General features: G+C 46.6%; 1 protein-coding gene across 3 annotated transcripts in view; it reads left to right on the top strand.

Annotated features, from left to right (window-relative positions):
• The window catches only part of MGRN1 (mahogunin ring finger 1), a 147043-nt gene that overhangs the window by 71325 nt on the left and 52810 nt on the right, over positions 1–22908 (top strand). For all 3 annotated transcript variants that reach the window (XM_038762548.1, XM_038762546.1, XM_038762549.1), the window contains exons 6-8: positions 7899–7965; positions 10710–10759; positions 13411–13458. In XM_038762548.1, coding sequence (XP_038618476.1) covers positions 7899–7965; positions 10710–10759; positions 13411–13458 — 165 coding nt within the window. The remainder of the gene's footprint in view (positions 1–7898; positions 7966–10709; positions 10760–13410; positions 13459–22908) is intronic.

Raw genomic sequence — 22908 nt, 5'->3', positions numbered from 1 at the left:
CTGCGAGCCCCCTGTGGAACAACCTGATCACCTTGTAACCTCCCCAGTGCTTAGAACAGTGCTTTGCACATGGTAAGCGCTTAATAAATGCCATTATTATTATTATTATTATTATTATTATAAATTACAGATATGTACATAATTGCTGTGATTTTATCGTGGGCAGGAAACGTGTTTGCTAAGGTTCTCTCCCAAGCGCTTAGTGCAGTGCTCTGCACATAGTAAGCGTTCAATAAATACGATTGAATGAATGAATGAATCGGCTGGGAGGAGGGAATGAATAAAGGGTGCAAGTCAGGGCGACGCAGAAGGGCGTGGGAGAAGAGGAAAGGAGGGCTTAGTCACGGATCTGCACAGGCGGCCCAAGTTAATCAGTGGTATTTATTGAGCACTTACTGTGCACGGAGCACTGTACTAAGTGCTCAGGAGAGTACATAACAGAGTTGGTAGGACTGTACTCTGCCCACAAGGAGCTTACAGTCTAGAGGGCTTTTAGACTGTGAGCCCACTGTTGGGTAGGGACTGTCTCTGTATGTTGCCAATTTGTACTTCCCAAGTGCTTAGTACAGTGCTCTGCACACAGTAAGCGCTCAATAAATACAATTGATGATGATGATGATGATGACTGTCTCTATATGTTGCCAATTTGTACTTCCCAAGCGCTTAGTACAGTGCTCTGCACACAGTAAACGCTCAATAAATACGATTGATTGATTAGAGGACGAGCTCACTGTCTAGAGTCCGGCCAATATCAAACCAAATGGAGGTTTGTGGGGCTTTGGGAGATTTGGTCTGGGGCCGGTGCGGAGAAGGAGACTCCCTTTTTTATCCAGGGCTCTTGACTTTGTTACGGGGCACGAGGGCAGGATTCGTTGCTGGTTTGGCTTTCCCCAGTGCTCTCCCTCCCTCCCACCTTTTGAAGTAAGGGAGGGGAACAGGCTGGAGCCATCTCAGTTAGGCAGGTTCCTCAAACCTGTTTGGAGGCTTCCTTCCCCAGGCGGACAGATGAACGTATGGGCGGCTTGCCCAGGGGTGGCATCCCAAGAAATATTTTTCCTCAGGGATTGTGGGCTGGGATAGGGCATCTCTGCTAACAGTCGTGCTTACACCACCTACAGAAGGCTTGCAATCAGAGTTTGAATGAAGAATTCGATTTTGATTGGCTTTTCTCCATGTTCATTCATTCATTCAATCATATTTATTGAGCGCTTACTGCATGCACAGCACTGTACTAAGCGCTTGGGAAGTACAAGTCGGCAACATACAGAGACGGTCCCTACCCAACAACGGGCTCACAGTCTAGAAGGGGGAGACAGAGAACAAAACAAAACATTAACAAAATAAAATAAACATGTACAAATAAAATAAATAGAGTAATAAATCCATCCAAACATATATACATATATACAGGTGCGGTGGGGAGGGGAAGGAGGGGGAGAGGAACTAGGCCATGCTTAACAAATACCAGAATAATTAACAATAATAATAATAATAATAATAATGATGATGATGGTATTTGTTAAGCGCTTACTATGTGCAAAGCACTGTTCTAAGCGCTGGGGGGATACAGGGTGATCGGGTTGTCCCACGTGGGGCTCACAATCTTAATCCCCATTTTACAGATGAGGTAACTGAGGCCCAAAGTCACACAGCTGACAATTGGCGGAGCCGGGATTTGAACCCGTGACCTCTGACTCCAAAGCCTGGGCTCTTTCCGCTGAGCCACGCTGCTTCTCATTAATTAATGAATGAACCATGTCTGAATGAACATCCCCCTGCCAGTTTTATTAGGGTTTCAGTGTTATGTCAGCAAATAAGAACTTTGTGTTCAGGTGCTTACAGATCTTTGCCAGCATTCATGCGTTACCAAGCACATCCTTAAATGTGCTTAGAGAAGCAGTGTGGCTCAGTGGAAAGAGCCGGGGCTTGGGAGCCAGAGGTCATGGGTTCTAATTCCGGCTCCGCCACTTGTCAGCTGTGTGACTTTGGGCCAGTCACTTCACGTCTCTGGGCCTCAGTTACCTCATCTGGAAAATGGGGATTAAGACTGTGAGCCTCACGTGGGACAACCTGATCATCTTGTATCCCCCCAGCACTTAGAACTGTGCTTTGCACATAGTAAGCGCTTAACAAGTGCCATCATCATTATTATTATTATTATTATTGTCAGCTGTGTGACTTTGGGCAAGTTACTTAACTTCTCTGGGCCTCAGTTACCTCATCTGGAAAACGGGACTTAAGACTGTGAGCTCCACGTGGGACAACCTGATCATCTTGTATCCCCCCAGCACTTAGAACAGTGCTTTGCACATAGTAAGCACTTAACAAATGCCATCATTATTATTATTGTTATTAAATATGCGTTCCCAAAAGGTTTACCTCCTTGTTTTGATTTCTTTCTCAGCACACATTTCCCCCCACCCTGCTCCATAAAATACTTGATTATAATTATTATTATTATTTCTTTTTTTTGGTATATGTTGAGTGCTTCCTGTATGCCAGGCACTGCACTAAGTGCTGGGGTCTTATGCCGTCGAGTTGTGTCCAGCTCATAGCGACGCCATGGACTGTGAGCCCGCTGTTGGGTAGGGACCGTCTCCATATGTTGCCAACTTGGACTTCCCAAGTGCTTAGTACAGTGCTCTGCACACCGTAAGCGCTCAATAAATTGAATGAATTGAATTCATTGAATTGAATAGATTGAATGAATGAATGGACACATCTCTCCCAGAACATACCATCTCCATCTGCAATCATTCTGGTAGTGTATCCATAGTGTTTTCTTGGTAAAAATACGGAATTGGTTTACGATTGCCTCCTTCCATGCAGTAACCTTGAGAGCTGGAGTAGATGGCTGTGGGGCTCTCAGTCTTAATCCCCCTTCTACAGATGAAGGTGACTGAGTCACAGAGAACTGAAGTGACTGGCCCGAGGTCACACAGCTGACAAGTAGGGGAGCCGGGGGAGGAGCCCAGGTCCTTCAGACGCCCAGGGCTGTGCTCTATCCACTGGGCCACGCTGCTTCTCCCTTCAATCAATCAATCAATCAATCGTATTTATTGAGCGCTTACTGTGTGCAGAGCACTGTACTAAGCGCTTGGGAAGTATAAGTTGGCAACATACAGAGACGGCCCCTACCCAACAGTGGGCTCACAGTCTTCATCATCATCATCATCATCATAATAATGGCATTTATTAAGCGCTTACTATGTGCAAAGCACTGTTCTAAGCGCTGGGGAAGTTACAGGGTGATCAGGTGGTCCCACGGGGGGCTCAGTCTTAATCCCCTTTTTACAGATGAGGTAACTGAGGCACAGAGAAGTGACTTGCCCAAAGTCACACACCTGACAATTGGTGGAGCCGACTTTGAACCCGTGACCTCTGACTCTAAAGTCTGTGCTCTTTCCACTGAGCCACGCTGCTTCTCTTGAGCCACGCTGCTTCTCTACACTTCAATACTCACATGCCATGAAGGTGTTTTCCTCAAATTATCATTCATTTCTGTACTTCCAGCCTCTTCAGGCTGTAGGAGCCGTCACCTCCCGCCTCATTCCTGTAAAGTGAATTACGGTAGTCATTCCAGCAGCAGCAAACACGAGCAGCACTAGGGAGCATCGAATCTAAGTGTTTGTACATATTTGTTACTCTATTTATTTATTTTACTTGTACATATCTATTCTATTTATTTTATTTTGTTAGTATGTTTGGTTTTGTTCTCTGTCTCCCCCTTTTAGACTGTGAGCCCACTGTTGTGTAGGGACTGTCTCTATATGTTCCCAACTTGTACTTCCCAAGCACTTAGTACAGTGCTCTGCACACAGTAAGCGCTCAGTAAATATGATTGATGATGATGACAGGGTCCCTGCTCTCAAAGAGCTTGCCATCTAGCAGGTGTGGATGGACACGGGTGTGTACGTATTATGGAAATGGAATGGAAAACAGAACTGGCAATTAGGAAAATAAAAAGAAATTAATAACAAAAGAAGTAAATGGCTAACAGGATGACCTAATCAGGGATGTAGGGATGACTGGAGGACGGCCTCTTTGAGGAGCGTTGGTTTTAGAAGCGGCACCGCATAGTGGCTAGAGAACGGACCTGGGAATCAGAAGGTCGTGGGTTGAGAAGCAGCATGGCTCAGTGGCAAGACCCCGGGCTTTGGAGTCAGAGGTCATGGGTTCAAATGCCGGCTCCGCCAATTGTCAGCTGTGTGACTTTGGGCAAGTCACTTAACTTCTCTGGGCCTCAGTTACCTCATCTGTAAAATGGGGATTAAGACTGTGAGCCCCATGTGGGACGACCTGATCACCCTGTAACCTCCCTGGCGCTTAGAACAGTGCTTTGCACATAGTAAGCGTTTAATAAATGCCATCATTATTATTTATTTATTCTAATCCCGGCTCCGCCACTTGTCTGCTGAGCGACTTTGGGTAAGTCAGTTCACTTCTCTGTCTCAAGTTACCTCATCTCTAAAATGGGGATTGAGTCTGTGATCCCCGTGTGGGACAGGGACTGTGTCTAACCCAATTTGTTTGTATCCATCCCGGTGCTTAGTACAGTGCCTGGCACAAAGTAAGCGCTTAAATGCCATTATTATTTTAGGGGAGCTTTTAAGATGGGGAAGGTTGTGGTCTGCTGGGTGCAGCCTACCTACAGAGTAGATGTGGTCATTCAGCAGCGACAACTGTGGAGCCATCTGGCATGAAGAAATGAGCAGTAGAAGGATTCTCTCAGGCAATCTTTTACGGCGAACTCGGTCCTGGAGCACGCTCCATTGGAAACCAGCGTCTCAGGTCCAAAGATGAACAGAAGGCCAACCTCAAGACGGGTTCCATCGACCCTCCTGCTGGGGAATATGCGGGCCCAGGGAGCCCCTCTTGTGTTCAGATCGGCTTTTCGGCCGCTTGAGGACGAGTGCGTAGCTGTAGTAATAATAATAATTGTGGTATTTATTACGTGCTTACTTTGTGCCAGGCACTGTACTAAGCAGTAGGGTGGAAACAAGCTAATGGGGTTGGACACAGTCCCTGTCCCATGTGGAGCTCACGGTCTTAATCCCCATTTTGCAGATGACGTAACTGAGGCTCAGAGAAGTGAAGTGACTTGCCCAAAGTCACACAACAGGGCACCTGTATATATGTTATCAATGTATACATATATATATATATATATCAATATATCAATATATACAGGTATATATACGTATATATACTTATAGTACAGATTTATTACTCTATTGATTTTACTTTTACATATTTACTATTCTATTTTATTTTGTTAATATGTTTTGTTTTGTTGTCTGTCTCCCCCTTCTAGACTGTGAGCCCGTTATTGGGTAGGGACTGTCTCTATATGTTGCCAACTTGTACTTCCCTAGCGCTTAGTAGTGCTGTGCACACAGTAAGCGCTCAATAAATACGATTGAATGATTGAATGAATGAAGGTGGCAGAACAGGGATTAGAACTCAGGTCCTTCCGACTTCCAAGCCTGGCCTCCATCCACTATGCCATACTGCCTCTGCTTATTGAGCGCTTCCTCTGAGGAGAGCATTATACTAATCACTTGGGAGAGTACAATACAAGAGAATTGGTAGTCATGTTCCCAGCCCAAAGTGAGGTTACAGTATAAAAAGAGAGACGGACATTAATATGAACAAATTACGGCAATATGTAAGTCCTGTGGGGCTGAATGTATTGGCCCTGAAGTCAGGACTGTGCACTATCTTTAGCAATAGTTTGGATGAGGGTCTTGAGAGGAAATTCATATTGAGTTTTCCCATGACAGTAAATTGAGTAGGGTTGAGAATGCTTTGAAAAATGGGAAAAAATTCAAAGTCACCTCGATAAAATAGAAAAATGATCAGAGGTAGGCTGAATTTCAGTAGGACCAAAACCCCCCAAAACCCCACATAAATGCAGAAAGGGAAGGATACCAGTTCTGCACAAGAAACCTAGAGTTCATATTGAAAAATAATTTGAATGTGAGCCAGGAATGTAGGACCGTTATTAAAAAAAAATCCAGTATGTAACCGAGATATAGTAGAAATATGATCTACGAGCCCTAGTCCAGGACCCTCTCTCCCCTTGGTGAGAAATCCCCTAAAATCCCATTACCCCACAAAAACTTTTTTGAAAGAAATGGAGGTGATGATTTTGCTCCCTTAGCCTTATGGCTACCTTAACCATTTGATTCCCCCTCTCCCTTCTTTTTTAGTGGCATTTTAAAAAAGTGTTTACTATGTGTCAGCCACTGGGGTAGATACCAGCTAATCAGGTTGGACACAGTCCCTGTCCCACATGGGGCTTACAGTCTTAATCCCCATAATAATAATAATAATAATGATGGTATTTATTAAGCGCTTACTATGTGCAAAGCACTGTTCTAAGCACTGGGGAGGTTACAAGGAGATCAGGTTGTCCCATGGGGGGTTCACAGTCTTCATCCCCACTTTACACTGAGGTCACTGAGGCACAGAGAAGTGAAGTGACTTGCCCAGTGTCACACAGCTGATAATTGGCGGAGCCAGGATTTGAACCCATGACCTCTGACTCCAAAGCCTGTGCTCTTTCCATTGAGCCACGCTGCTTCCCATTTTACACATGAGGTAATCGAGGCACAGAGAAATAAAGGGACTTTCCCAAGGTCACACAGCAGACGAGTGGCGGAGCCGGGATTAGAATCCAAATTCTGCCTAATGTAAGTGAGCACTCGTGGACTTGATTATTGCCATTCTGCCATCACTATACATCGCTGTAATTTTTTTTATATTAATATCTGTCTCCCCAACTCTAGACTGTAAACTTGTATTGTGGGCAGGGAACGTGTCCGTTTATTGTTGCATTGTTCTCTCCCAAGCGCTTAATACGGTGCTCTACACACAGCAAGCGCTCAATAAGTACGATTGAATGAATGAATGAATCTCAGGGTTTGTTGTGGCGTTTTCCACTGCTCTTTACGTTTGCCTTTGGTGGTATTTATGGTTTAGAGTGGAAGGTTCTAGTAGATAGAGACTTGCTCTTAACTTGCGTTGTTCAGTGCTCACTCAGCACAGCGTGCAGTTCCAAAGTACATTCTGTAGTATTTGATGATATATATTTGGGTGGTTTCCTCTTTGCTTCCCTTTCCCCCATCTTCCCCACAGCACCTGTATATATGTATATATGTTTGTACATATTTATTACTCTATTTATTTATTTATTTATTTTGCTTGTACATATCTATTCTATTTATTTTATTTTGTTAGTATGTTTGGTTTTGTTCTCTGTCTCCCCCTTTTAGACTGTGAGCCCCCTGTTGGGTAGGGACTGTCTCTATATGTTGCCAACTTGTACTTCCCAAGCGCTTAGTACAGTGCTCTGCACACAGTAAGCCCTCAATAAATACGATTGATTGATTGATTGATCTAGCAGTCATGATATATATTTCTCTCCCGTTTTCCCTCCTTTCTCGAACATGAGTGGTATCTTCTGATCCCTCTGGACTGTACATTTGTTGTGGGCAGGGAATGTGTTTACTGTTACAGTGTACTCTCCCAAGCGCTTAGTACATAGCGCTTTTGCACAGAGCAAGCGTTCAATAAATACAGTTGAATGGATTGAATGAATATTTATTTATTTTACTTGGACATATTTATTCTATTTATTTTATTCTGTTAATAAGTTTTGTTTTGTTCTCTGTCTCCCCCTTCTAGACTGTGAGCCCACTGTTGGGTAAGGACTGTCTCTATATGTTGCCAACTTGTACTTCCCAAGTGCTTAGTCCAGTGCTCTGCACACCGTAAGCACTCAATAAATACGACTGAATGAATGAATGAATGAATGAAACCTGCTTTCTTGAGGCCTGCTGAGTAGCAGTGATAGTACAGATGATGACATTTCCTCCTCTTTCTTTCCCCTTTAGTTAAACTTCGATCTGGACCGGGGTGTGTTTCCAGTGGTGATCCAAGCTGTGGTGGATGAAGGGGATGGTGAGAAGAGTTTGTTTAATCTCTTAAATTCTCCCTTGAATTGATTGCCCTTTTAAGCTCACCCTGGAAAGTAGTAACCTCATGGAGTTTTGTGATGGTACTCGTTCAGCGCTTACTCTGTGCCAGACTCTGTTCTAAGCACTGGGGTGAAATGGAGGCAGGCTAAGATGAACCTAGAGAAGCAGCGTGGCTCAGTGAAAAGAGCCCGGGCTTTGGAGTCAGAGGTCATGGGTTCAAATCCCGGCTTCGCCAATTGTCAACTGTGTGACTTTGGGCAAGTCACTTAACTTCTCTGTGCCTTTGTTACCTCATCTGGAAACTGGGGATTAAGACTGTGAGCCCCCCATGGGACAACCTGATCACCTTGTAACCTCCCCAGTGCTTAGAACAGTGCTTTGCACATAGTGCTTAATAAATGCTATAAAAAGAGTAGGAGGGAGTAGGATCGAATCCCCATTTTTCAGATGAGGTAACTGAGTCACAGAGAAATTAAGTGGCTTGCCCAAGGTGTCACAGTGGCAGAGATGGGATTAGAACCCAAGTCCTCTGACTCCCGGGCCTGTGCTCTTTCCACTAGATCACACTGCTTTTCTGTAATGTAATAACTTGCCTCTGATCTTCAGCCAGCAGAGACCTTGGCCCCCAGGAAAGCGATCAATGAACCGGGTCCTTTCCATCTGCCCAAAACCAGCATTTTCCAGGATTTTCATTGTGAAATAGTTTTGTTAAGCGCTTATTCTGTTTCAGGCGCTGTACTAAGCGCTGGGTAGATATAAGCTAATCAGACTGGACACAGTCCACGTGCCTTGTGGGGCTCATAGTCTTAATCCCCATTTTACAGATGAGGGAACCCAGGCATAGAGAAGTGAAGTGGCCACAGAGTAAGCAAGTGGTGGAACTGGGATTGGCTACTTCCTCAGCTTTTTCCTCCCTGAGCCCACTGTTGGGTGGGGACTGTCTCTATATGTTGCCAACTTGTACTTCCCAAGCGCTTAGTACAGTGCTGTGCACACAGTAAGCGCTCAATAAATACGATTGATTGATTGACTGGGCAGCTGGTCTCCCTTGGGGATTGCTTGGCCATTCCCTTCCCTTGGTTAATCGCCTTAAATCAAGGCAGAAGACTCCTTTGCAAGGATCAAGGAGATTCGAGAGTGGTTTATTACTCATTAAATGGAGGACTTAAGTAAACATCACAGGAGAGAGAATCATCAGGCAAAGCAAACTGACCTTTTGAACCACTTGGCAGCCAATTCTTGAGTCTTTGCCCTGGCCACAACAGAAGCTGATGAGAGTCCTGTTTTCCTGATCATTTCCAGTATTTTCTTCCTGCCAATATTTTAGAGCACCTGTTGATTGCATCTGCCTTTTTGGATCTCCCCCTTCTGTCTCCCCCTTCTAGACTGTGAGCCCACTGTTGGGTAGGGACTGTCTCTATATGTTGCCAACTTGTACTTCCCAAGTGCCTAGTACAGTGCTCTGCACACAGTAAGTGCTCAATAAATACAATTGATTAATTGATTGATCTCCCAAAACTCAGGGTGACAACCTAACCCAGAATGCAACTGTGAGCCCTGCGTGGGGCAGGGACAGTGTCTGACCGGATGATCTTGAAACTACCCCAGCGTACAGTACAGTGCTTAGCAGAAAACACTTAGCAAATACCAGTATCGTGATCATTATGATCGTTTTGACTCAAGGGAGAACCATTGTCATCGTCGCTCCAAATGGTTAGCAGTTATTTCTGCCGCATCCAGCCCACTGTCGTCAAGGATTGCTGAATTGCTAGCGTCCTGGTAAATCCCAGTGTCGTTTGTGTCAGCAGTACTCATCTTTGTGTGTACAGCGAGCTAACGGAGGAGGAGTCAACCGTGACAGTTTTGTGTCGGCAGCCCCCGTGACAGATGAGATCAGTCGTATTTACTGCGTGCTTACTGTGCTATGCAGAGCATAACGGGCACATTCCCTGCCCGCAGCAAGCTTACAGTCTTGCGGGGTGGATCATCAGATCTGGTCTTCAGAGAGGGATCAATAGAGCCCCTAATAAGAAGCCCCATAAAAGGGACTCAGGAAGGAGTGAGAGGATATGGGTTCTAATCCCGGCTCTGCCACGTTTCTGTTGTGTGACCTTGGGCAAGTCCCTTAACTTCTGTCTATGCTTCAGTTACTTCATCTGGTAAATGGGGATGAAGACTGGGAGCCCTCTGTGGGACAGGGACTGTGTCCAAATCGATGATCTCTTATCACCACCAGTGCTTAGTACAGTCCCCCGGCACATAGTAAGCCCCCAATAAATACCATAACAAAAAAACGTGGACTGTAGAGCCTGTAAATGATCCTAGAGTTGAAGAAAGCAGAGTCGGCGGGAAAAGATGAGCCTCTTGGGGGCCCTATTCTGGGCGACAGGTAAGATGGAGGCAGGCTAAGATGAACTTAGAGAAGCAGCATGGCTCAGTGGAAAGGGCCCGGGCTTTGGAGTCAGAGGTCGTAGGTTCAAATCCCGGCTCCGCCAATTGTCATCTGTGTGACTTTGGGCAAGTCTCTTCACTTCTCTGTGCCTCAGTTAACCTCATCTGTGAAAATGGGGATTAAGACTGTGAGCCCCCCGTGGGACAACCTGATCACCTTGTGACCTCTCCAGCGCTTAGGACAGTGCTTTGCACATATTAAGCACTTAATAAATGCCATTATTATTATTATTATTATTGTTATGAACTGTAACCTTTCCTCTTTTCTCCTGGCAGTCATGGAAGTTACCGGTCATGCCCATGTACTCTTAGCTGCCTTTGAAAAGGTGAGTGTCGCCAATGTTGCCATTTCTATAACCTCGGTCTGGGGCTGAACACGATTCCTGCCCTTAAGGAAGCTCACAAGCCGGTGGGGAGGGCGAGGCAGGCACTAAAATAATTTGCATATGGGGGAAGAAGGAAAAGAAGCTACGTGCAGGACTTAGTACTTAGGTAATCGGGGATGTAAGAGAGGTACCCAAGTACTCTGGGAGAGTGTGAGTAGGCCATTGCTTAGGAGGCACAAGAGTGGTGAAAATAATAATCATTGTGGTACTTGTTAAGTGCTTACTGTGAGTCAGGCACTGTACTGAGCGCAAAGGGGGTATACAAACAAATCAGTTTGGACACAATCCCCATCCCACATGGGACTCATGTTGCCAACTTGTACTTCCCAAGCGCTTAGTACAGTGCTCTGCACAAAGTAAGCGCTCAATAAATACGATTGATTGATTGACTCACAGTCTCGATTGCCATTTTACAGATGAGGTAACGGCACAGAAAAATGAATTGACTTGCCCAAGGTCACACAGCATACAAGTGGCAGAGCCGGAATTAGAACCCAGGCCCTTCAGACTCCCGGGCCCGTGCCCTATCCGCTAGACCACCCTGCTTCTGCTGATGTCTGGTAGTCAGACTACCAGATGTCTGGTGATGTCTGGTAGGGGCTAGGACATGGGGAGGTGAGCGATGAATTGAGGAATGTGTCTTGGAGTTGTCATTTCACAAGGTTTTTGAAAATCACAACAGCTGTGGTCTGTTTGATTAGGGCTGGCGATGAGGAGCCGTGGTGGGGAACTGTGCTATTCCTTGGACTGCACTGTATATTTTTACACTTCCCCTTTCCAGGCTTCTCAGCGTATGAAGTTCTACCTTTCCAGTAAGATTTCACTTCCATTCTGTAAGCAGCTTGGCTAGTGGAAAGAGGACAGGCCTGGGAGGTAGAGAACCTGGGTTCTAATCCTGGCTCTGCCCAAGTGCTTGTTGTGTGACCTTGGGCAAGTCACTTAACTTCTGTGTCTAAATTCTGTTCTCCCTCATATTTAGTCTGTGAGCCCCATGTGGCACAGGGACTGTGTCCAACCTAATTAATTAATATCTATCCCAGTGCTGAGGACAGTGTTTGACACATTGTAAGAAATTAGCAAATACCATTTTTAAAAAAATTGTTCCATTAATGATGGCACTGTTTTCTCTAGTCCTCTAGAGAACTGAGCCCCTCCCCCAGACTGAGCCCCCTCCTTCCTCTCCCCATCCCCCCGCCCTACCTCCTTCCCCTCCCCACAGCACCTGTATATATGTTTGTGCAGATTTATTACTCTGTTTATTTTACTTGTACATATTTACTGTTCTATTTATTTTATTTTATCAATATGTTTTGTTTTGTCATCTGTCTCCCCCTTCTAGGCTGTGAGCCCGTTGTTGGGTAGGAACCGTCTCTATATGTTGCCAACTTGTACTTCCCAAGCACTTAGTACAGTGCTCTGCACACAGTAAGCGCTCAATAAATATGATTGAATGAATGAACTTTGTGTACACACTGTGACTCACTACAATTTACAAATTGTTGTTGACAAACTGTAAGCTCCTTGTGGGCAGGGTATGTACTCTCCCAAGTGTTTACAGTGCTCTGCACTTAGGAAGCACTCAGTAAATACCACTGATTGAATTAGCTCTATTTTATAGCTCTGCACAGTTTTAGAGTATGGCATTTGGTCAGTTGGCAACTGTTGGGTAGGGACTGTCTCTGTATGTTGCCAATTCGTACTTCCCAAGCGCTTAGTACAGTGCTCTGCACATAGTAAGCGCTCAATAAATACGATTGATGATGATTTATTGAACACTTACTCTTTGAAAGCGTTTGGGAGAGTACAGTATAACAAGAAACAGACACATTCCCTGTGCCCTAGTGGAAAGAACAGGGGCTTGAGAGTCAGAGGACCTAAGTTCTAATCCAGGCTCTGCCACATCAATCAATGGTATTTATTGAGCGCTTCCTATGTGCAGAGCACTTGGAAGAGCTCAACAGCCACATATCTGCTGTGTTACCTTGCACAAGTCACTTCTCTGTGCCTTAGTTATCTCATCTGTAAAATGAGGATTAAATCCTTCACCCTCATGTGAACCCCATGTGGGACAGGGACTTGTTCCCAACCTGACTTACTTGTGTCTGCTCCAGTGATGAGAACAGCACTTGGCACATAGTCAGCACTTAAGTACGATAATTATTTTCTTCAGTATCTACTGGGTTTTTCTTGACTCTTGTATTCCTTCCCTAGTCAGAGCTTAGGGAGGATGGGAAATTTCATAGGTACTCAGATCTACTACAGTAGAAAGCTGATTTTCTAAACTAATTAGGACTGTGGCAGTTCAGATGATTGAAAGTTTAAAGAGCGAAATCTCATTGTTCTCAGCTATCTTAGACCAAACTGCCCAATTCTGTCAGGTAGCTTAATCCTCACTCCCAGTTATCTATGTCAGGATTGGGTTGGATAACCGGTCGGCCTCAGCTCATCAGTATCTGGAAAATCATTTTCCCCATGCGCCCATTTTGATGCGAGGAGGAGAAAATGCCCAGTCAAGAACACTGAGACATTTTTAATGCCCTTCTCATTATGTCACCTGTTCACTTATACCCCTTTTTCTTTTCCTCCCACAGCATGTTGATGGCAGCTTCTCTGTGAAACCTTTAAAACAAAAGCAGATTGTAAGTACCTTATCCTTCGTTATAAGGGTTTTAGTTCCAGTGACTCTCTTGCATTCAGCTTCCTAAGCCACGAGGCTCCATTTGAAGGCTGTAGCGTTGTCTCCTTTCCCTCCTTGAAAGGGGATAGACAGCAGCAGATCATGTACTTAAAAGCAGTGTGGGCCTGGGAGTCATAAGGACCTGGGTTCTAATCCTGCCTCCTCCACTTGTCTGCTGTTTGACCTTTGGCGAGTCACGTTACATCTTGTGCTTCAGTTGTCTCATCTGTAAAATGTAGGGTAAGACTGTGAGCCCCATGTGGGACAGGGACTGCGTCCAACCCAATTATCTTGTATCTACCCCAGCCCTTAGTACACTACCAACCACATAGTAAGCGCCTCATCCCACCTCTTATTTCTCCTCCTCACCTCCATTCTCCTCCTCCATCCTCCCCCTCACCTCCTTTCCTCCTCTTTTCCCCCTCCTCCTCTCTTCCTCTTTTCCTCCTCCTCTTCTCCTCTTTTTCTCCTTTCCTGCTCCTTCTCTTCCTCCTTTCCTCCTCCTCTTCTTCTCTTCCTCCTCACCCTGCCTCCTCTTCTCTCCTCCGTCCTTCTCCTTTCCTCCTCCTCCATTTCCTGTCCCTCTCCTCACCTCCCTCCCTCCTTGCCCACCTCCTCCTCCTCTTCCTCCTCCTCCTCGTCCCTCCTCCTTTCTTCCTCCCCCTCTTCTCTTCCTCCTCCTCACACCTCTTTTTCTCTCCTCCATCCTCCACCTCTTCTTCTCTTCCTCCCCATCCTCCTCCCTCCTCTTTTTCCTCTCCTCCATCCTCCTCCTCTACTTCCTTTTCTCTTCCTCCTCTCCCCTCCATTCTCCTCTTCTTCTGTTCCTCCTCCTCCCTCCCTCTTTTCCTCTTCTCCATCCTCCCCCAGCCTCCTTTTCCTCCTCCCTCCATCCTCCTCCTCCTCACCTCCGGCCTCCTCTTCCTCCTCATCCCTCCCCTTTCCCTTCCTCTTCTCCAACCTCCTCCAGGACAATCTGATCACCTTGTAACCTCCCCAGCGCTTAGAAAAGTGCTTTGCACCTAGCAAGCGCTTAATAAATGCCATTATTATTATTATTATTAATAAATCCCACAATTATTATCATTTTCATCATCATTAACAGTGTTTTGCACATAGTAAGTGCTTAATAAATGCCATTATTATTATTACTATTATTATTAAAACAGGCTCACAAGGTGCAAAAACTACAAATCCCGGAGTACAGCGTGAGCCTTCTCACAGAGCTCCCTGTGACCGCAGTGGCCCAGGCGAGTTGCTTGCCAAGGTAGCTTCCAATTAGCGTTTTTTGTGGGCCAAGATGTTCCTTGCCAAACCTTCACACCCAAGCCCAACCCTGGGGTTCTGGAGTTCTATTCCGACCGGGCCAGACTTGAAAGGAGCCCTCAGCCTTCACTGTCAGGGGGATATTGCGGTAACACAGCATCCCACAGAAAGTACCGCGTGTGCACTGTGTGTAGCATTGTGTGAAGGTCACACTTTGACTCTCCGGTTCGAACCAGGAGATAGGCAAGGTGGAACATGAAGCCCCATTAGTCAGATTCTGAGAAGAGCCCGTCCCCCACACAGGGGGCAGCATGGCCTAGTGGAAAGAACACGGGCCTGGGAATCAGAGGTCCTGGATTCTAATCCCAGCCCCGCCACATGCCTGCTGTGTGACCTTGGGCAAGTCACTTCTCAGTGCCTCAATTACGTCATCTGTAAAATGGGGATTAAGACTGAGAGCCCCCTGAGGTACAGGGACTGTGTCCAACCCAATTATCGTGCATCTACACCAGTGCTTAGAACAGTAGTTGGCACATAGTAAGTGCTTTATGATGGTACTTGTTATTAACCCAGACTTGAGGCGATTAGATCCAGCATCACTGGACTCCATAGCCACCTGGTTACTGGGTGTCGGAAGAATATCTCGTTAAGGTCATTTTCTGTGGCTCCTCTGTGTGGCTACACATGACCTTGGGCAAGTCGCTTAACTTCTCTGAGCCTCAGTTACCTCATCTGTAAAATGGGGATTAAGACGGTGAGCCCCACGTGGGACAACCTGATCACTTTATATCCCCCCAGCGCTTAGAACAGTGCTTTGCACATAGTAAGCGCTTAACAAATGCCAACATTATTACTTCCTCTTATGTGTGGGTTTTCACCAGATGCAAACCATTTTGCACCAGATGTATTGTCTTCCTGTGCAATTTATCAGGCGCTCAGTCAGTTGAAGGGAAACTTCACCCTAAAAAAAGCCTGAATGACCTAAAAGCTATGGAAAAATTCAAACACCAGGGCCCACAGTCCTACTGCATTTAAAAGGTCGGGGGTGCAGGTGGGAAGAGAGGGTCGACGCAAGAACGCGGTGGCTGCAGAGAGGGCTACCAGAGCTTGGATTCTCAGGGAATCGGGCAGAGAGCAGCCTGTCAAACTGAGCCCAGTCTCCTTGCTGGGCCACGGCATGGTCCTCTGAGCCAGCTGGGGGGTTGGGGGCGGTGGTCTGATGCTGTGAGACCTTAGTGGAGAAGGGAAACCCTCACATAAGCCAGCTAATCAGGCAGCTGGAGTAGGGTTGCTTGAGTTAAGCAGCTTCCTGCTCTGAAAGCCAACTTTGAATAATCAGTCAATCGGTAAATCATCTCCCCTAATAGACTGTCAGCTCGCGGTGGGCAGGGAATGTGTCTGTTATATTGATATCTTGTACTCTCTCAAGCGCTTAGAACAGTGCTCTGCACACAGGAAGCGTTCATTAAAGATGATGGTGGATGGATGGATTGAATAGGCCCATAGCGTTCTGCTGGGTGTGATGGGCATCTTGGCCCCCAGCTGGATTCCTGTCTGGGTTGTTGATTAATTAATAATAATAATAATAATAGTATTTGTCAAGTGCTTACTATATGCCAGAAGCACTGGGGTGTATATAAGCAAATCGAGTTGAACACGGTCCCTGTCCCAATCACAGTCTCAATCCCCATTTTACAGATCAGGTAACTGAGGCCCAGAGAAGTGAAGTGACTTGCCCCAGGTCACACAGCAGACAAGTGGTGGAGCCGGGATTAGAACCCATTACCTTCTGACTCCCAAGCCTGTGCTCTTTCCACTAGGCACACTGCTTCTCAATCAGTACTCAGTTAATTGAGCACTTACTCTGTGCGGAGCACCTGTACTAAGCAGTTGAGAGAGTGTGGTACAATAGAGTCAGAAGACCTGGTCCCTGCCCACAAGGAGCTTACAGTCTAGACGGGGAGACAGACATTACAAGAAATTACAGTTAGGGGAGATGGCAGAATGTAAGAGTACTTATGTAGGTGCTGTGGGGCTGACGTTGGTGTGAATATCAAGTGGTAAAGATATGAGTGTATAGGCAACACTGAAGGGAGGGCAGGTAGGAGATATGAGGGCTTACTCAGGGAAAGCCTCTTGGAGAAGATGTGATTTTTAAGTGGGCTTTGAAGGTGAGGAGAGTGGTGGTCTGTTGGGAATATATGACAGGGAGTTCCAGGCCAGAGGGAGGATATGGGAAAGGAATTTGTGGCAAAGATAGACGAGATCGCCATTGAGAGAAGTGGAGTGAGTGAAGTAGCGGAGTGAAGTGTGTAGGTTGGGTTGTAGTGGGAAATCAGTGAGGGAAGGTGGGAAGGGGAGTTATTGTTTAATGTGGAGGTAGGTGGGCAACCATTTGAAGCTTTTGAAGAGTGTGGGTGTACGGACTGAATGTTGATTAAGAAAAGTGATCTGAGACACAGAGTGAAGTAAGGACTGGAGTGTAAGCTCTTTCTGGGCAGGGAACATGGAACTCTGTTGTATTGTACTCTCCCAGGTGCTTGGTACAGTGTTCTGCACACAGGAAGCGCTCCATAAATACCATCAGTGGAATTAAGTGGTGAGAAACAGGAGGCAGGGAGATCAGTGAGGAAGGAGGCTGATGCTGTACTCAAGGTGGGATAGAAGTGCTTGAATCAGGGTGATAGCAGTTTGGATGGTGAGGAAAGTGCGGATTCTAGAGATGCTGTGAAGGAAGCACTGGCAGGATTTTGTGACACTGAATATGTGGGTTGAATGAGAGAGATAAGACTGAGGTTATAGGCTTGTGAGACAGGACCGTGGTGCCGTCTACAGAGATAGGAAAGTCTTATCAGGGGACAGGGTTTGGGTGGGAAGTTGAGTTGTTCAAAATGTAGGTAGGTGAGAAGGGGGAAGAGCAGTGCAGTTTTCTAAGGAAAATACTCTGGCTAAAGGGACCTCCTCATTACCCCTTTGGAAGCTTAGAGAGGCTAAGCCCCCAAGCAGCCTGGGTTTGAACAGTCTTTGTCGTTCTAATGAATTCTCTAGAAAAACCACAGTTAAGCTGTCTTCCACTTGTCATCCCATAGGAGCTTAGCTATCTTTAACTACTCTGGAGAGATGAGCTCCCTTTTTGATTTCCTGTTCTCCTCACACGTTTTATGATGAAACATACTCTCCAAAGTCTGGTTTCGATGTAGGCTCCTCCCCTGGTGGGGAGAAATGCTGGTGTCCCCTGGGTGACTGATCCTACACAAGTGGGGCGAAGGGGGCTATAAACCTCCCCACAGAATTGGAACTTTTGGGGCAAGTACCTCCATCTCACCGCCCACCTCTCGCCCACATCCTGTCTCTGGCCTGGAAAACCCTCCCTCCTCATATTCATTCATTCATTCATTCAGTCGTATTTATTGAGCGCTTACTGTGTGCAGAGCACTGTACTAAGCGCTTGGGAAGGACAAGTTGGCAACATATAGAGACGGTCCCTACCCAACAATGGGCTCACAGTCTAGAAGGGGGAGACAGACAACAAAGCAAAGCATGTGGACAGGTGTCAAGTCGGCTGAACAAATAGAATTAAAGCTAAATGTACATCATTAACAAAATAAATAGAATAGTAAATATGTACAAGTAAAATAAATAGAGTAATAAATCTGTACAAACATATATACAGGTGCTGTGGGGAGGGGAAGGAGGTAGTGTTGGGGGGGGGATGGGGAGGAGGAGAGGAAAAGGGGGCTCAGTCTGGGAAGGCCTATAATGGCATTTATTAAGCGCTTACTATGTGCAAACTATATGTTGCCAATTTGTACTTCCCAAGCACTTAGTACAGTGCTCTGCATACAGTAAGCCCTCAATAAATACGATTGAATGAATGAATGAATGAATGCAAAGCACTGTTGTAAGCTCTGGGGAGGTTACAAGGTGATCGGGTTGTCAGACTGTGGGGCTCACAGTCTTAATCCCCATTTTACAGATGAGGTAACAGAGGCGCAGAGAAGTTAAGAGACTTGCCCAAAGCCACACAGCTGACAATTGGTGGCACCGGGATTTGAACCCCTGACCTCTGACTCTGACTCTTTCCATTGTGCCATGCTGGTCTCATATCTGACAGACAATTACTCTCCTCCACTTCAAAGCCTAGAGGCTTTCCCTGACTAAGCCCCCCTTTCCTCTTTTCCCACTCCTTTCTGCACCTTCCGCCCTTGCTCTCTTTATTCATCCCGCTTCCCAGCCCCACAGCACTTACATACATATCTGTAATTTATTTATTTACATTAATGTGTGTCTCTCCCTCTAGACTAAGCTCGTTGTGGACAGAGAATGTGTCAGTTTATTGTTATATTGTACTCTTCTAAGCTCGTAGTACATCATCATCAATCGTATATATTGAGCGCTTACTGTGTGCAGAGCACTGTACTAAGCCCTTGGGAAGTACAAATTGGCAACATACAGAGACAGTCCCTACCCAACAGTGGGCTCACAGTCTAAAACGGGGAGACAAAACCAAGCATACTAACAAAATAAAATAAATAGAATAGATATGTACAAGTAAAATAAATAAATAAATAAATAGAGTAATAAATATGTACAAACATATATACATATATACAGGTGCTGTGGGGAAGGGAAGGAGGTAAGATGGGGGGATGGAGAGGGGGAAGAGGGGGTGCTCTGCACACAGTCAGCACTCAGTAAATACGATTGACTGACTGACTAGCTGGCTTGCTTCGCCCCTCTCAGTGAGTGGAGGTGACAGGAAACCAGAATCACCATGGTTCCCTCCAATCCCTGTCCTGGAGCTGTGGGCAGACACTCTGGTCTCCAGGCTATAAGAGTGTGGGCCAACTTTGCCCAACCCTGGCATCGAGCCTGTTGTATTGTGCTCTCTCAAGCGCTTAGTACTGTGCTCCACCCACAGTAAGCACTCATTAAATACGATTGAATGAATGAGTGAAGGAATGAGCCAGGAACAGACCTTCAGGACCCTGCCCACCTAGGCCTCAGTGGATCTTCTAGACTGTGAGCCCACTGTTGGGTAGGGACCGTCTCTATATGTTGCCAACTTGGACTTCCCAAGCGCTTAGTACAGTGCTCTGCACACAGTAAGCGCCCAATAAATACGATTGATTGATTGATTGATTGATTGATTGATCCTTTCTGGCCCCGGCCTTAGAGGGAAAGGGTCTCCCCGCCAACCGCTCCTGGTCCTGGGTGCATCTGTGTTCTCTTCTACGTGGGTTCTAATCCCGGCTCTGCCACTTGCCTGCTGTGTGACCTTGGGGAAGCCGCTGAACTTCTCTGTGCCTCGGTTCCCTCTTCTGTAAAATGGAGATTAAGACTGTGAGCCCCACGTGGGACAACCCGATTACCCTGTAACTACCCTGGCACTTAGAACAGTGCTTGGCACATAGTAAGCACTTAACAAATGCCACAAGTATTATTCCTTCTTGGGTCCTTTTTGCCGTACGTCCATGGTATGGGCCTGGGTGTGTGAATGTATATCCACCTCCCTCAGCCCGTATGTGCGTCTGTGCTGGCGTGTTCCTGGCGGGTCACCTCCTTGACCTAAGGTGTGTGTCTGCATGCCCATCTCCCTGACCTCAGTGTGCCTACGTTTCCATTTTTCCTCTAGTCCCACACCCAGGGAGGCCCACTGTTAATTCACCCCCACACTAGCCATGATAAGCCAGCATTCTTACTGCAGAGCGGGGAAGAGAATTGGAAGAAAATAGCTCATCTGTCAGTTCTCAGTAGGAACGCTGTTTGAGGCATTCCTCTCCTCTGGAGTGATAATTGTGGTTCAGTTCTTTGTGGTTCAATTGTTGGTTCATTTCTTTTTAATCCAGTGATTTCTCACTGTCGTTCGCTCTGGGTAAGTCATACTGTTATCTTAAGAGAAGCAGCGTGGCTCAGTGGAAAGAGCACGGGCTTTGGAATCAGAGGTCATGGGTTCAAATCCCGGCGCCGCCGCCAATTGTCAGCTGTGTGACTTGGGGCAAGTCACTTCACTTCTCTGGGCCTCAGTTACCTCATCTGTAAAATGTGGATGAAGACTGTGAGCCCCCCGTGAGACAACCTGATCACCTTGTAACCTCCCCAGCGCTTAGAATATTGCTTTGCACATGGTAAGCGCTTAATAAATGCCATCATCATTATTATTATCATTATTACTTACGTGTCTGTCCCTGGCTTTGACGTTTGCAGATCTATTGATAAAGTTGCGCTCTTGGAGCTAGTTTTGACTCTGTAATTTTTGTGTCAGTAGTTCCGAAAAAGCAGAGGAGACAGCAGACACAGAACAGGAGAGCAGTCAAGCAGGGAAATATAGCAGTGTGTGTGTGGGAGGAGGGTGGGCGGTGATTTGTTCAGCACTTACGATATGCCAGGCACTGTAAGTGCTTGAGTAGAGACAAGATAATTGGGTTGGCCAGAGTCCCTGTTCCACATGGGGCTCACAGTCTGAATTCCCATTTTACAGATGAGGGAACGGAGGTACAGAGAAGTGAAGTGACTTGCCCATTGTCACCTAGCAGACAAGTGGTGGAGCTAGGATTAGAACCCAAGTCCTTCTGATTCTCAGACCTGTCCTCTCTCAGAATCCTTTTTGACTCCTCCCCTTCTGACACTCAAATTCTGCTTTGGGGAAGATGTTTTCCACCCAGGAAAGATATTGAGCCTGAGGCAGGGTTGGGATTAGGGAAGTGTTTGGACTCGTTGACTTCCTCTTTATTTGAGCTTGAGATTTGTTGGCCAGTGAGTTAATCCAAGCTGGGCTTCAGGCCTTTCTTGGAGGGGAGAATTAGGCAGAGACTTGTGGCAGTGGGCTCGAGTCTGACCTTTGGCCTTGGCCATTGGTGTGGTGGGAAGGAGTTTAGTTCCCTAAGGAAGACCAAAGGTCCCAAGAAATATGGTGATAGTACAAAGTCCCCCACGCATGAAAGTCTGTGTGCTCTGCCCACGAGATTTCCCAATCCCAGTCACACCTATGAGCAATTCCTTGCTTCCCCGCCCCACCGCCCCAACACACACACACTTTGGACGTCAGTCCAAGTCTGTTGAGGCCCATCCCAAACCAGGCCAGGTCAGTGCAAGCTTCACACCAACTGGGCTGGGCGTGCCACTGGAACTTGGCCCATTCAGGGCTTTGACTGGTTCTGACAGGAGAAGGTTGTGGCTTAGGGTGGATCCTTCAGCGCTTGCTGGAAATTGGCCGGAATGGGCCCAGCCCGGTTATATTGAACTCGTAGAGCAGTGCTCTGCGCACAGTAAACGCACAGTAAATATGATTGAATGAAAGAATGAATGAATAAGGGCCACGAGGTGGAAAAGTGGAAGAGGTTAGGGACCAGATGGGCACAAACAAGTATTGCACAAGAGTGTTGCCTCATCTGCCGTGCCCCCGGAAACTACCAGAAGACCGTGGACCGGCCGGGGTCTGACACCACTGCCCCCAAGCCCCACATTACGCACCGTGACCCAGTCTCGCTGGTCCCATCACACCAGGATGCCTAGCCCAAAAGCATTCTGAGAAGAGCCAGTCAGGGAAGCACATACCAACAGTTCAGTGAACAAAAAGCCTACAGCAGGAGGGAGCCTGAGGAGAAACAAGGGGGCTAGTTAATAACCTGGATAATAAACTTTTCATGAATAATTAGGAGTGTGTATTTTCTGCTTTGGTATTTTCGGCATTCCATGGCCATAAAACAAACGGGACACAAGCAGATAGCCACGTCAGCCAAAGCCTCCGCCCCGCAAATCCCTTTTCCTTTCCTCTTAGGTAACTTCTCACTGTAATTCGAAAACTGACCTGACTGTAGCTGGGGAGTCAGGCTCTGGCTGACCTCATTCCCTTGAAATGAAAGCCCAGAAAATAAGTGCTGTGGGCTGTGTGTCCTGAGCTGAAATCTGGGCCGGTAGCTGCCGGGCCCTGAATCGAAGTGTTTGTGGCTGATGGGTGGGTGGGTACGGTTGGGACGCGGCGTGGCCTAGTGAAAAGAGCACGAGCCTGGGAATCAAAGGACCAGGGTGCTAATCCTCCTCTGCCACTTGTCTGCTGTGCAACCTCGGTCAAGTCACTTCACTTCTCTGTGCCTCAGCTCTCTCACCCCCAAAATGGGGATTCAGTTCTTGTACTCCACGTGAG

This window comes from Tachyglossus aculeatus, chromosome 21, assembly GCF_015852505.1.
Source record: "Tachyglossus aculeatus isolate mTacAcu1 chromosome 21, mTacAcu1.pri, whole genome shotgun sequence".
In the NCBI taxonomy this organism is placed as follows: Eukaryota; Metazoa; Chordata; class Mammalia; order Monotremata; family Tachyglossidae; genus Tachyglossus; species Tachyglossus aculeatus.
Note: the sequence above shows the minus strand (reverse complement) of the source record. Positions and strands in the feature narration are given on the sequence as shown.